Raw genomic sequence first — 16,076 nt, 5'->3', positions numbered from 1 at the left:
TATTACATCAGTAGATGCACTGGGTGCAAACTGTGCTGAGACATTTCAGGCAGTTGGGAAATCACTCCCAAATGTGGAGTCAAGTGATGGTAATTATGACTTCATACTATATGGCAAGACCAGAATTCACAGACCATGTTTTTACTATGAAATGAAATCATAACTGCGGCTTCACTCACTCACACATTCACACGCCTAATATATAATTGATGGTATTGCGTACACTTTTAAAAGATATGGAAATGGCTTTTTCACGGTGATTTATGCCCTGTCATTAGCAAGGGAAATACCGGAGCAGGAGGAATTCAAGTGATAAGTAATGAAGGGCACATGCAATAGTCCAATTAGTCCTCCATTTGCATACACCCAGCTCACTAAACCTTACATAGTGTGACTGACTCTAGACAAGGTGATGGTGCTTTACTCATTTAACAACAATACCTTCCATATACTAGTACCAGTGCTACTCTAAAATATCCACATGTCCAATCATGGAAGATAACACTGGAGAACTTGAAATACCTACTAACTCACTATGTATCTTGACTAGACATTCAGCATCTTGGCAGGTTTGTTTTTTAACACAGCATTGCTTTTAAAAGAGGAATTTACCTAAATGATTGTCAAAGGCAGTATAAAAGAGAAAACATGGAAGTTACCTTAATTATTAAATATTTTCCCTACAGCTTGGAGGAGATGACACTCACAAGTGGCAAAAGGCCAGCATACCCAGATAAACAATACTTCAAAAGCACACACACACAATTTCAGTGATGAGAACTTTATGCATGAACATCTATATATTCAGCAAATACACTGTAACTTGTAAGGGATAATCCCCATATAGAAGTCCAATATAGCAATTAATTAACACACTTGTCCATGCATAGCTGATTGTGATCATCTTCAGCTGATCTACAACTTAAAAGGCCATCAGAAGAAACCATGTGGGCCCATGCATTCAATATTCTTAAAAATATCTAAACCTTTATGAAAAATGTCACATGCTTGTATGATTCCAGACAAGCATTTAATTACTCTGAGTGAAAACTCACCAATTCCTATCTTCCTCAATTAATCAGTTCAACACAAAACAAGTTTCAATCAGTTGCCTCCGAGATATCATTAAATAGCCAAGAAAACACTAATTTGCTGGAATTTGTGTTCCATTTGCGGACTGACGTCAGCGGCTGAGACAGTGGTTATATGTTTACATTCATCATTCTCACCTATTTGCTATGGCAGAGGAGGTTATATATTGATGCAGCAGATCAGAATAGAGAACACCTTGCTTCAGTGGATAGCAGAAATACCAACTATATCCTGAATATACCCCAGTCTCCACTTCAACATCCATACATTTAACCTTCTTAGTTTACCTGCCATCCATGAATAAACTTATCCTCACATTTGTTTAGTTTATTGCTATCTATTATGTATGAAGCGAGGGTAATTATCAATACCATTTTTCATTGACTTCATCAACCCAAGCGGTGTCACATAAACATTACACCTGGGGGTGTGTACTGGCCAGGTTAGGTAACACAGTCCATAATTTCCAATTAATTACCCCCATCTATTATTTGGAAATTTATGAGGGATGCTGCACAGCAACAAACCTGGAGCCTGGTCCCACAGCAGTGCTACAGTGTGAAAGTTGGTCCTAACTTATGGAACTCGGTCTAAAATAAGCCCAGTAGTCCAAAAAGATGGAAGATTGCACCCATATTATATAACAGGAAAGACATGGCTATCATTTCCGACCCATACTTTAATTAAGTCAACTATTACAGCTTTATCTCGAACTACATTGGTCCACATTTTGAGTCTAAAAGTTATGACCATATTTTCGGGCTCCATCTCGGTTCATCTCCTTGTCTTTACTGCCATGTACTTCAGTGAGGAACAACGACCTCCCAGCATGATACACCCCATTCTCATAGATTAGATCGACCTACATTGGATCGACCTAACTCCCTGGGGGTTCACGCTAAATAGCTGTCAGCCGGGCGGACACGAAAGTTAATTACCCCTTAAAGCTTGTAGTAGGCGGGGACGGACACTTAAGGGGGATTATCTGACAGTAATCTAGTGAGACTCCCCGCGGTGATAGATCGATCTAAAAGTTGTGAGAACAGAGCCATAGAGGAAGGAGAAGACCACCTGGTTGTGTCTGCTTGAACCAACCACAACACTGAATTCCTAGGCTGCATTATTGCTGTATATAAACTGAAGTTTGCAACCAAATTAGGTTTCATTCAAAGCTTTATAAAAAGCTGTTTGAAATTCAAAATGTAATAATCATCCTTTTGGAAGACATGCTTTATATGAGAAAAAAAAAAAAAAAATATATATATATATATATATATATATATATATATATATATATATATATATATATATATATATATATATATATATATACAAGTATTGATAATTTCATAAATACACATACCGTACATTCTTTTATTTTACATAAAAATTGTTTATTCCACACTCAAAAAGTATGAGACAGAGAGAAAAAAAGAGAGCTAAAAAAAAAGTAGACAAATACCACTTTTCTGACTGGTTTCAGAAAATTATTCCTCTTTACATCAACAGTTATATACATAAAGATAATTATGGCCAGGTGGGATGAAAAAATTCATGTTGCTTTCCAGTTCATGGTGATCATCTTAATGTGATCTGTGTTCAGTTTATCTTCCTTAAAACATTCGACATTTGTCTATTTCTGCAATCCCTAAAAACCTCAAGTTGATGTGTGAATTTTACATCAAACTACTGCTAGGCAGACTAAGGTTCTCCCAAAGTGACAGTTGCATCACAAAACTAATGAAAATTGTATATTCTGTTATGTAATTGTGAGCTGAAAAGCGACTATAAGTTTTCATTTCAAGGAAAATGCAGACTAACTGCTACTTCAGTTTATTGGATAAGTCACCACAAGACCACAAGTTCCTTTATCTAGAACCAATATGAAAAAAAAAAACCTTGAAGGCGTCTAGCAATCAGCAAGTCTAGTGAAAACAAGTGAATCTGTGAAAAGCTCTGTCTATTCCTATAGTAATATCGACATTATTTATCAAGAAGCTGTAGGCACATATGCTAGCAGCAGAAGGAGTGGACTTGTGCTATTGATTTCTACAGCTTGGTGGGTAATTGGCTCAAGATGCACAGAGGTGCACAGAGAGTCAAACTGTGTCTGGAACCATGAGTTCTACAAACTATATATATATCCTATATCCTGTCCACGAGGGTCTTTATCATGGGATGGACAGATAGGAAAAATGACAGATGGAGAGAGAGAGAGAGAGAGAGAGAGAGAGAATAAACCTATAAGCTGGAGTGGATTTTTTATTATTTACTTACTTGTATTTTTTTAGCCTGGCTATGACACCCTACCTTTTATTTATACCCATGGGTTTTCATTTATTCTCACTGCAATATCAGACATCAAGTTACGTCACAGGCCAAATATGAGTCAATATAGCAAAAAGAAAATATTCAGAATTTCAACAACTGACCAGAAAAGTAAACATAACAAGCTAAGGCCATACAAGCACAAACTGGGAAAGCAAAGACACCAGAATATCTAGAGCTCGTACACAAATAATATTATATGATGTTTATCAAAATCCTCAACTGTATAAACACGCCTATATATCAACACCTATCTCAAAATGTAACAGCTTGAAATTAGGTGAGACTCTTACCAAAAAAAATTCAAATGTACCATAAAATAATTAACTAACACTAGCCACAAGCCCATGCTTATGTAAGGAGGCAGCTTTGCAGCTACTGCATTGCTATGTACCCCTATCAGCTAGTTAGAAAGCTGTAAATCAGGAGCACCTGTTAGAAACAGAACACTGCAACATTCACTGCAAAAGACCTTCATCTGCATATAAATTCAGACCAGCAAAATGAATCATCCAGATCAATTGAAAAGTTATTTCAGTTCCCAATTATGACTCATTCAGACAAAACATTGTGTGTACGGAGTTGAATAATATCAATCTATCACAGGAGAGAGGCGATTAGGTGTGACAGTAAAAACATGATTATAGATATTAGTTATATTATAATAGTAAGATGATGGGAAGGAAGGGTGGGGGGGGTAAAATTGACAATCACTAAACGAAATTGTTCACTCTTAACATTAATATCACATTGTCGCAAATTAATGTATAATTTGTTTAACAAGATGCTACAGAGAGAGGACAAATCTTTTGATTTTCATCTTCACCATTTTGTTACCCCGATTTTCACCTGGTAACTCACACTGATAACCCCCTTCACTCACAGGTTACTAGTACAAAGCAGGGGAAGGCACAAAAAACATTGTCTTCCTGAAAGCAGGCAAATAATATTTAAGTTAAACAGTGCTGAACGCAGCCCAGAGTAGCCCAACGGGGCATCAACCAGCCAGATGAATGAGCTGCCACAGAAATGACGTAACAGGTTCTGCACAGGAAGTGAAAGCCCATCTTTCAGGTTAGGCTGCTTCTATACTAAATCTATGTCTGCTAATAAATCAGCATGGGTACAAAGACGCCATTGTGTTTGCATTACCAAGCACAATATCCAAGGATTCCTTTTATCATAATTACTGACTTTTTGTATCAGCTGATTATTGAGAGAAAAAAAACTCTTGGCAAAATCATGCATAATATTTCTGAGTTTTTTCTTTATTCATTTTGAATTAGATTACTCTCCATTTGCCTATTTGTGAAAAAGTTCACATGCATCATGGTTTAAACCTTCAAAGAAAAAAGCTCTTCAAAGAAACACTATCAAAACAGAGGTTACAAAAAACTTTGCCACATTGATTGTTGGTCTATGACCAAACCACACGACTTGTTAGCAGCTGTGGGTCCTCCGCTGCCCTTTTTGATTTCCCCTCAAGCCAGTCGAGACAGCCGACTTCCCAGAATATCAATACCCAACATGCTTACTGATGTAACAAGGTATTGATCACCGCAAACTGCTGACCCATATGAGCTGATATGAAGTTATTCAAGGAAAAAAATACTTCAGGCTCACGCTGACATAGTTGGTCTTTCAGCTAAATAACATAATAACAAAATGATTTCATAAAAAATGTAAGACAAATCAACAACAAATTGACAACATTATTTAAAGTCAATATATATCTATTATCAAATATTCCTTTGTAATACATCCTTTTATTTATTTATTTATTTAACTTTTTATTTATTTATTTATTTTTATTTTACTTTATTTTATTTAATTATTTATTTTTTGTCAGCCAATAAATCTGTTTCAGTTGAACGCATTAGAGAAGTAGAATTCAATAAAACTTTGACTATTTATATGATATATCTGTAAATATATATCCTTACAAAATGTATAAAATGCGTTGTTGGAATGATATCTAGAACAGACAGGCTAAACAGGTAACTACCATGGTAGACCATAATGGCACTTGAATAGAAAGTCTACTTGATTCTTTGGTTTTATGCAGAGTGAAATTGTCAAAAATACACTTTATCTTCTAATCAGCAAAAGTCAAGTGAAGAAAATTGGGTCTTTAAAAGTTTGGTACATGATGGGAAAATGGTCAGGAAATACTGAAGTATCATTGAAGACCAGGCAAAATTTGTAAGCTGGATACTGTCAAAACATATATAACAATAGTTTTAAAAAGTTCAACAACCTATACCTAAACTACAGTGGGAAATACATTTGGAGCATGACAAATGTGATATCTATCACATATCTGAACAGAGCTTTTCAACTTTTCACTTAATTTCAGTATGTGTATTTATATGGTTTTCTTGATTCGCATTACACAGTTCAGACACAAACAAGACTGATATATAACAAACTGCAATCAAATTATCAGCATTTCAAGCATCTTCAGGAGAGGCTTTTGTACTGCATACAAATCAACGATACAAGTCAGACTCCTCGCAGACACGGTAACTAGGAGACATGGAGCGGTATGTCACAGGAGATTTTTCAGTGGCATGGTCACAACAGACTCACTCTTAGGGGGTACACAAAACTATGACACAGGGGCAATTCAGTGACTTGACCCAAGATACTCTGGTATAGAATTACACACACTTCTATCTTTGATATACTGAAAAGGTGGAGCTTACATGAGAATTAGGTATTCAGCCAATACAGAAATATGGGGACACATAAGGTCATGACAGTGCCATCTGATTCCTCCATTGAGGTGTACAAAAAAGGAGGCAATTACACATCTCATCACAATGACATAAAAAAAAAAAGAACTGCTTCCATGAGAAAATGTTGGGTGACAGAACCAGGTGCATCTACACCAGTTCTCGCTTAACATTTATAAACAGTATTTCCATGCATTGATGTTCTATACAGGATGAAGCATGCGGCCTTTTCTGACTAGATCAACGTTTTTAGAGCCAATGTTTAAAAATTTGTAAATGCAATATTACATAAGAAAATAATAGACTTGGCGACCAATATTATACACATGACATTTCAAGTAAATAAGTTTTAAATCCGTAGCTCCCTTGAGCAAATAAATCATCTTGTATTTGGAACATGGACAATAACAGGTTCAAACTTTCTTGTCTGGACATGTAACTCAAGACACATAAGTACTCTATGACAAACCGCAGACCCATCCCATCTTTATGTTATTGTATAACACGGAGAGCTTTATTTTGATAATTATATTGACTTTACAGCTTGAACTTTTTCAAGGACTGAGGAAGGGTGGGTGCCTATATGTATATTGTCTTTGGTTAGATGGGGGGGGGGGGGTAGGGGAGGGAGGGAATTCATGCTTTAGCTCCTAAATATCCTGATACTGACCCATATACCAAAGTGGACCTGTTAACCTTTCGTATTATCTTGGAGACAGGCCGAGACAAGGAGAGAGGTGGTGAACTTTGATATGTCAAACAATATATAGGTCAGGTGGTGTGTGGCCACTTACGCCTACCTCACACACGCACCGTGTTTGTTTCCTGGGACGAGGTGTGTGTGCCCCTGTGTATGCAGTTAGTCAACACTACTATACTCCTGAATTGACTGGGAGCTTCAATAGAGGCGGCTTTATGAATGAACTGAATGGAGATCTAGTAGGTGAACAAACCTGGCAGTGGATTTAATGGGCTTGTGTCAACAGGAAGTGGCTTTAAAATGAACCACCGTGTAAAGCAAGGGAAAAGGTGTTTACAAACTAGCCCAAGCTCAAGCTTAATACCAGTATTATTACATTTAAAACGGAATTTCAAAAAAAGCCCCTGTAAAAGTCAGGTGCGTTATAATTTGTCAGGTGCAACAGGGTACTCCAGGCCCTGAGTCATAAAACACACCACAGCCCTCGACAATTGCGAAATTTACACAGTTTGTTGTCCTTAAAATCTAGGCATAATCCAAAATGTGATAAAAAAACGAGCCAGGAGATGTGATCTCTCTATGAGTAATAATCAGGTTGAGCTGTGATGTATCATGTGCTGTCTGGGGTCACAGTATGTCAACACTACATAGTGCCTTTGATACTGTTGGTACAATTTCCCCCAATCTAAGGTGTGCCTTTACTGTGGATGGGCCAATCTTCCAGTCTAACCCCAAGATAAGATAGAAACCAGTTCATGTTGACAAATGACTTTATGATATTCGGCCTGAAAGACAAGTCAATAGAAAACTTACAGCGGGAACATGAAATGCACTATTTCATATTTCACATGCCTTAAACCACGTACACAGTACAAGTCCTCTGCAGACGGCTGCACCGTCTCTGTATTCTCTGTACATGCCCAGTCTGCAGTATAAACCACTGGCCTGATTGCCAATGCCAGTAAAAATCAGACCGGGCCAGTGAAATTTCTGAAAAACGGTCAGTTACTGGCCCCATCGGGCTAGTGGATTATTTCAGATGTAACGTACTTCATTTTACAAATGTTCAGGCTAAATGTTAAGTCTTTTTTTTAATAACCTTTAGAAATCCCATGTTTTTGTTCTTATTTGTAACAGAAAGCCTCTTTAATGTCAATATGTTAATTTGAGTATTTTTTTTTTTTTTCTTTTTTGGCCAGTGAATTAAGGTTCCGGCCAGTATATTCTCACACCCTGGTGGCCTGTAAGTTGAAAAGTATTTGGCACAGACTGAATGTTTAGGCTCTCTGCCTTACCGAGTGCCCCCTCTCCCCCCCCCCCCCCTTCCACTCAAATAAAAAAATCCTGCCTAACATAAAGCAAGGCTGCTATCTCTGAGAGTCTCCCCCCCCCCCCAACCCCATCCATCCTCCCCAAGAACCATAACGTACTCCATTCACTAGACAATACTTGTACTGCTGAGCAAATGTCTTATCCAATTTACTTTTACAAAACAGAAACATGGCGATGTAATTGAAAATGGGGGTTATCCCAATAATGGCAATTCGTGCTGCAGGCTGTCAAACGGGGTTGCTAGGCAACACTGGTCAAGCGCCACTGGACAAGCACCCAAGCACTGCAATAAATCATCACTGGACAAATACTATTTGGTCTTTGCTTGGCCGTAACAAGAGCCACTGACCGGCAGGGTGTAGTGTTAATTTGCTGACCTGTCTGGCTGTCTGCATGGGGAAATATAATGGGACTCCCATCAGATCATAATGAGCCTCTCTTACACAGATTACTCAATACCAAGACAGCCCATGTCTGATCCCTGGACATTTCAATGTGAGACAGGTATGACTGAGTCACACCCATCAGAGGAAAAAAAGGAGAGGGGAAGAAATTCAGAATAACTTTTCTTCTCAAGAACAAATACTAAAAACATCACTGATTGACAAGTTAAATCATCAACAAGGCATTATGAAAAAAGAAAGAAAGAAAAACATGTGTAAACAGGGACAGTCCTTGACCATCAGTTTCCCAAAATACCTCTGGCCCAGGTATAACAATATGTCACAACCATCATTACTAATAATGATCAGCATGTGCCCCTAAACCCTAACCCTGACTGCAGCTGGCATATCAGAAAGAACATGGCAGATTGATTGACTTGTACAAGATCTTCCAGTCCTGTGCATCACTTCACAGGCATCCAGAGCCAATAGGTTCTGCACCTGCCTGGAATTGCCTCTACAACCACAGCCAGGAGCTGAGCAATTGCATACAAATACCAGAACATATTGATCAGAACCTGTGTGGTGGAGGGAATCATTAGCTGCAGTCACACACACAAGCTGATCAAAGGCAAGTTTGGCTTGGCGTAGCACATTGTTTAGGCAATTGAAAAGCAATCACAGGCTTCCAGGAAATATGTTACTGTCAGGGGAAGCACTTCAGCCTGATAACAACTCCTTCTTGGTTTCAAACCCATAACACAAACAAGCTTGGTCACCTGGTTCCCACTCAGTGCAATCCTGTTCATGGTGTGTAAATGCTATATAACAGACTTCATGGATCATCAGCCTATCAGGCCCATCACTTACAACCCTACTGTAACTGACACATGACCCCAGACAATGTAGATACTGGATATGTGGCTAACATTTTATCACATAAGGTAGACTGAATGGCTTCTTAATAGTTCAACCAGGCAGACAAAAAATAAACCGTCTATGAGCCTCTCTCTATCTTTCACACGCACACACACACAAACAGTTTATAACTATTTACAAGTTCTCTCTCTCTCTTTCTCTCTCCAGATTTAACAAGTATTTACAAGCGACTCACATAACTGAGGGATAATGTAAAACAAACTCACTTACAAAGTTACTAATTGTAAGCCTCATTCCTTACATTGCAAGGCTAGATGGAATTTCTGTTGAGCCCAGAAACAAAGTTAAAATAAGCACCAGATGACCAAGATGCACTTAATAAAGCTAATTTCAAATCCAACCAAACTAACATCCAACAATACTGCTCAACCAGCCAGCCATGTTTCAGTTTAACACACCACTGAACTGACTCCATCTACATCTAATTCTTCTAGCCAATCTACTAAAATGTTCTGAACAAAAATCAATAAGAATCTGGCAAAAAAGTAATTTTTTTTCTCTTCAAGAACACATTAATTTACCCTAAGGATGTGTTCGGGGAAAAATCTGAAGATGGCATGAACCATGCAATATGGCAAATATATTTATATCTACAAACACAACAACAGACTGGATCTTCACACGCTAATGTACTCCAGTACACCCTTCTCTCACTTCATCACGCAAAGCACCCAAATCCTTCAGTTTGAAATTCCTTCAGTCTGGTCCACAGACCGTTGAGGATGACATATATGTCTGCCATCCATCTGACATTGAATAGGGAAAGTGATTCAAAGTGTGACAACTTCTCATGATAATATCAATAGAGTCCATTTATCTCTAGGTGGGTAATCTGACTTGAGCCTTTTATGTCGCCTACAGGTACATCCCTCCACTCTCCAACAGTCCTAGACATTAAGCTCCATGCCTATATACATGTAATATCTTGTACTGTATTATTTAATATGAAAATTCAGATCTCCCTACAGATTTAAGAGCAAAGAAGACATGTATGAGAGATTAATATGTACAACCTTTGGAATAAAAATTGTCATCAACCATTTGCATAAAAATGAAACATTGTTATCAGGTGGAGAGGCCAGGTTTAAGTATAAAATTAAGTAAAATATGAGCCAGTCTTAATCCAACTTGAGATTTCCATAACATTTACATTTACTGCACACAATGTAATAAAAAATTATATTCAATTTGACTAACAACATCACAACAAAAACTGTAAACAGCAATAATAATAATTAATTAATAGTTAAAATTAACATAATTATCATCTTTTATGAAAATAATAATAAATTTACCTTTCACCCCCCCCCCCCCCCCCCCCCCACCTTATCAAACACCAAATGGAGAAAAGACGACCAGTTAAAGTTGAGGGTACTGACCAGTGCCATGTTCATAACAAACAATGGCATGAAGAAGGTCCCTTTTTTATTTACCCAATTTCAATTTTCTTTTTTTACTAAGAAGAACCAACCACAAAAATCCCCAATGATAACAGCTACCTATCCCTTATATCACACAACACAAGGGTATGTGGTGAGTGAGGAAACCATCCACATTCCTGCTGCATTCTAATGCTAATTTAACTGTCATTAAGTGGGGGAAGATGAAGATGGACTTCAAATATATATCGAGGAGATTGCTGTTAAATAGGAATGAAGCTGACTTTTTACAACAATCCATACTCATGTTATGTATGTACATTTCCTTGTATAATTGATAAAAGTAAAGTGTACTATTACCAGCATAGATTTTCTAACATCTTTATTCAAACAGACACTTTCCATGACTTTTCCTGAAAAAAGAAAAAATATCAGTTTCATTCCGTAAAAACATTCAGGAATGGAAGCTGACACAGAAAAATCCATCATTAGCCATGCTATTCTATAATCCAGTTATTAAACTGAGATGGAATTCCCACCTACGTGTTTAGAGTAGGAATAATATGATCAATACCGTCGGATAATTTTAAAATAAACACAAGCAAACTGTCACACATCTGTGTTACGAACAATACGACTCCCAAGAAATTATTGAGCTAGTCCTGTAAAGAAGCTTCAATTCCCCAGCGAACATCTCCCTAAAAAAAAGCTCACATCTGGTGCCCAAACAAAATCATTTTACTGGGCGTTCTAATGTCAGACGAACAGCTTTCACCCTTATATAATCTGTACATAAGTTCAGGTTTCAAGTAAATTAGACAAACACATCATATGGCGTGTTAAAATATGTCATGCAATGAACATGGAGCTTTCTGAACTTTTACACAGGTTATCCAAATTTTATTATTGATAATAAGCTGAAGTTCGGGTCAGAAAATGCTTTGACATAACAGAGTTTACAAACAATACAGAAATAGAAAACTTCCACTGCTTTCAGAAACATTTTTCTCTTTTTCAAATAGTGATTTAAAAATTATCAACATTTTTATTTTAAAGTGACAACTGAAATGAACCCTAAATTCAAAATCTAAGGAAAGCCTGTAAAAAGCCTTCATCATTGACTAACCCCAACAAAGAGATACCAGTAGTTCAGTTATTACTAACCCAGACTCTTATTATTATAAATTGTACTAAAACAATAAATACTTAAAAGGCCCTTAAATACAGTAAGGTTTCTACAAGAAGTTAAAGCACAATACAAAAAACTGTTTTTGTTAAATATATTGAAAAGTGTCAGTGTTGTCAAGGGCATGACATGACATTTTCAGTATATGAGCAAAGTTCATGACATTTTAATAACCAGTGTATGAAAACAGCTCTACTTTGTACAATGTCCAGAATGAAAGAGGAAAACAAATAAACAGGCAGCATGTCATCCTAAATAATATAGAATAGAAAAACTTGTACTCAGTAGCTAATTTGGTTCTCACAGGACTTTCAAGTCCCATCACATTTTTTATCATGTTTAATTGTCTAAGGCAGAAAAGGAAAACACTGCCGCTACAGACCCCCTGTCCCGTCCCTGCACTCATACTGCCGTCCCATCCAGGCCTGATTGAACAAAACGGACCACTTTGACAACTGACCCAATGAATTATACAACTGTGTATTGACTGTGTAAACAATGCAGCACTGACCAGTGACTGACCACACATGGCATGGAATTTGTCCAAAAATTTGATAAGCTCCAAGCAAAAGCAAGAGGACCAAAAACCCTATACCCCCACTGATTTGATCTGAGTGCTATTAGGCTGAAGAATTTGATCAACAGAGCACTTTGAGAAAGAGGAAACCTCTAGAGGGACGCAGGACACAGACATCGTTTCAGCTGGACTGGCAGATAAAAAAGGACTTGTAGAGGCTTTTGTGAACTTTTGACATATTTCTTTTGACAGTTATAGTCTGCTAACTTGTTGGAATGGGGTGGACATAGGATCTGATTGATGATCATTGCAGAAGAGGTCTCACAACTGAACCTAATACACCAACCCCCTTATGTTACAAATATGTGTAAATATATTGCATTTGTTACATGGTTATAGATAAATAAATTATGTGTCATAATCAAAAGAGCTAGCAAAGCCACTACAATCTGATGGGCAAACATGCCATGACACTTCAGTACATAGATAATTTTTCAAATACAAAAAATAACTTAAGTCTACACTGAACTAGGATAAATATGACATGAAGACAATAAAATAAAACCATGTTTCTTGCAATGTAAAAAAAGAATAATGTTAAAATGGTTGTTACTTTTTGTGGAACAGAAAATTCTCATTTTAGAGTAAATCTATCAGGGGCCAGTTAACTAAAATTTTTGGCCATAATGTTTTAACAACTATTGAAATCAGAGGTCTTTTCAAAGGAGGGATAATATAAAAGCCAAAGAAACTAGCAGGTCTTTTAAGCCTAAAAATCATCACTGTTCTCAATACTAAAATCTAACATATTAAAAAACTGCTAAAGAAATTTCTAATCATTAAAATATTTATCCTATCTGAATGTGACAGTCATACTTCCGTTCACACAGACCACATACAATACAGCAAATATTCTATCTACAAAACCACATACGCTCCCTTGTCACCACAACAAAATATCAAAGGTAAGTAGAGCATTACAGGACAGCTAACTCCTAGAATACACTTTACGTAAGTTGTCTTACCTGGAGCTCACACCAAGCAACAGCTACTCCAGTCTCGGTATCCAACCCCTTGAACACAGTCTTGAACGACCCACGGCCTATCTCTATGTCAAATTTAAGAAATCGGCCAGTCGGTGACGTCCCCACTGCTTGTTCGCCTTCTTCCTCTTTTTCTGTCTTTTCACTGCCTTCTTTCTGGATGAGCTCGGACAGGTGCGTCTGCAAGTTCCCTTGTAAACTGGTTTCACTGGCAGAAGCACTTACAGTTTCTTTTTGGCTGACGCTTGCCTTTATCGTAATACTGTCATCTGGAATTGGTTCCTTCAATTCCTTATTAATTGCACTTATAGCTTCATCATTGATATTTATTTCAGTCGTTTCTTCATGTATCGTCACACGTTTTCCTTTACTCGCAACGGCACTACTTGCCGTCTGATTAGCTACTCTCAAAGCAGGCTTGGCATTATTAGCATTTGTGCCTTTAGTCCTTGCTTCAAGTTTACTTTTATCATCAGGAGTGCTTACTTTGGTATCGGGCACAACTGATGGTTTCAAAGTCTCATGTTTACCACTATCTCCATTCACGCCCAGTAGAGCTGGCTCACTGCTGTGCCTGGTTCTACTGGAAACTGTATCACTGCCAGCTCCCTTGGACTTTCCTTCCTCAGAGTCTATCACTTCAGTTACCATAGAGCGGAGACTTTCCTCCTTCTTTCGCTCGGTAACACTTTGTTTACTACTGCTCCCACTACCCAAGACAACTTTGTTGGGGTCTTCTGCCATTTTGCCTCCTTTTGTTTTCACAGTAGGTTTGTCTTTGGAAATAGTCGGGGAGGAAGACTTGTAATGCTGACAAACCCCCTTATCCCCATGATCATTTCCACCTTTATCTGCGCTCACTTTGTATTGCCCGTGATGAGATGTCAGGCGACCTCCCATGGACTTCCAAAACGTCGGTTTACTTGGTTTAGTTTTCTGAACATTTTTTGGGCTGCTTCTTCCATCCGCCAAGTGTTCCACTGAAGAAGACTTGGCCGTATTGCGTGGCGATCGTGATCGCTTTGATGCAAAACTAAATCTACTTTTCTTAGGCGTACTGCTGGAACTTTCCTCCTTCTTCTGTGCTTCAATAAGTTCATTCTCTGTGGCTTTCCCATTTGGAATGCTGTGCTTACCTTTGCTCATATTGTACACTGCTCTTTCACTCTTTCTCTCTCTGCCAGGTGCAGCTAGCTTCTATAAAGCCAGGAGCTTCTATTTTCAACAGCCAACAATTTATATCTGATAGGTCAAGAGCCGAGCTGCCGACATGTCTGTTGCTTCATAGCAGACTGCCCGTATACTGCTATGTCATATAGATTAATAATTGGAAGACTGAAATACTTAAAGCGATTACTCATTAGCTTGACCATGGCAAAGTCCACATCATAAGCACCCTCACGCCGCCTGTTGCACTGAATTAACAGGATATTTGGCTGTCAAATTTTACGTGGATTCCAGACTCCGGCAAGATGGTTTGAAGAGAGCCGTAATTAATCCACCATCTCTGTTGATGTAATTGTGTACTTGCCCTTAAGATACCAGCTTAACGTTGACACTGTCATTCAAGTATGACTAGTTAACTGACATCGAATTCGGTGGAAATTCGGCTTCGAAAAAGAGCCTGACCAGCGCAAGCACTTCCGGGTTTTATCCCAATAATGTTAATAGTTCAGTTTCTTTTACCTTGACGACTGTTACATCATGAAGTTTCCTGTTTCTTTATAATGAAGACTGGTAGGATCACAGGCAGTTTCGGTCTCAGGAAATATGGAAAATCCCAAGCGAAACGCGAACACCTACTAGTCTGTTATCATGGCGGCCGTCTTCCTCTGTGGCCTGGTAGGAGTAATGGAAGTAGTTCCCATACTGCGTAATGATATCCTATTTTTATCTTTGCCACCAAAACGCTCGTTCATCTCAATTAAAATTTCCTTTATATACATTATTCCAGTGAAAATATTCAAACTTGATTTGAAGTATTCTAAACTTTTATCTTTCATTTATGATTGATAGTTATTTTTTCGCGCGCAGGTAGGTGATCTGCACAACGCATCTATCTCGCGCAACTAACGCAATTTCGTTTGTGAGCTTGAAGAAACGTCAATATTTGCCGTTGGAAAAGTTCAAGCATCTTTGACATGTGTTGAATAACGTCATTTCGTATTATTTACTGATTCATCTGAAGTTCAATGCACCTTAACCTAGCTGTTAGAGATAAACAAGCTGTTTCATATGATTTTGAGCTCTAATTCTTCTCGTAAAAGTTGTTTTCCTCACCTTGATACGCATCGAAATCAACAATAGGTCTAGCACATCTCCCTGGAGGACTGCCAACTAAATATTTTATTGCGCTGTTTAGTTGAAATGGCCCAACATTTATTGTCCACTCCAATTAATCAAAGAAGCTTGTGACGGCTGGGCATATTTGAAGATGAAAAT

At 37.8% G+C, this 16,076-nt stretch overlaps 1 protein-coding gene across 8 annotated transcripts in view; it reads right to left on the bottom strand.

The window, feature by feature from the left end:
* LOC106172880 (uncharacterized) overlaps window positions 1-15,501 on the bottom strand; it is a 41,731-nt gene extending 26,230 nt beyond the window's left edge. For all 8 annotated transcript variants that reach the window (XM_087014588.1, XM_087014595.1, XM_087014592.1 and 5 more), the window contains exon 1: window positions 13,617-15,501. In XM_087014588.1, the coding sequence (XP_086870714.1) occupies window positions 13,617-14,780 (1,164 nt within the window). In that variant the 5' untranslated portion in view covers window positions 14,781-15,501. The remainder of the gene's footprint in view (window positions 1-13,616) is intronic.
* Between the last annotated feature and the right edge of the window lie 575 nt (window positions 15,502-16,076).

This window comes from Lingula anatina, chromosome 6 (genome assembly GCF_051362555.1).
Source record: "Lingula anatina isolate TDL-2025a chromosome 6, LinAna3.0, whole genome shotgun sequence".
Classification (NCBI taxonomy): Eukaryota; Metazoa; Brachiopoda; class Lingulata; order Lingulida; family Lingulidae; genus Lingula; species Lingula anatina.
The sequence above is the reverse complement of the archived record's forward strand: the minus strand, read 5'-3'. Positions and strand labels throughout refer to the sequence as shown.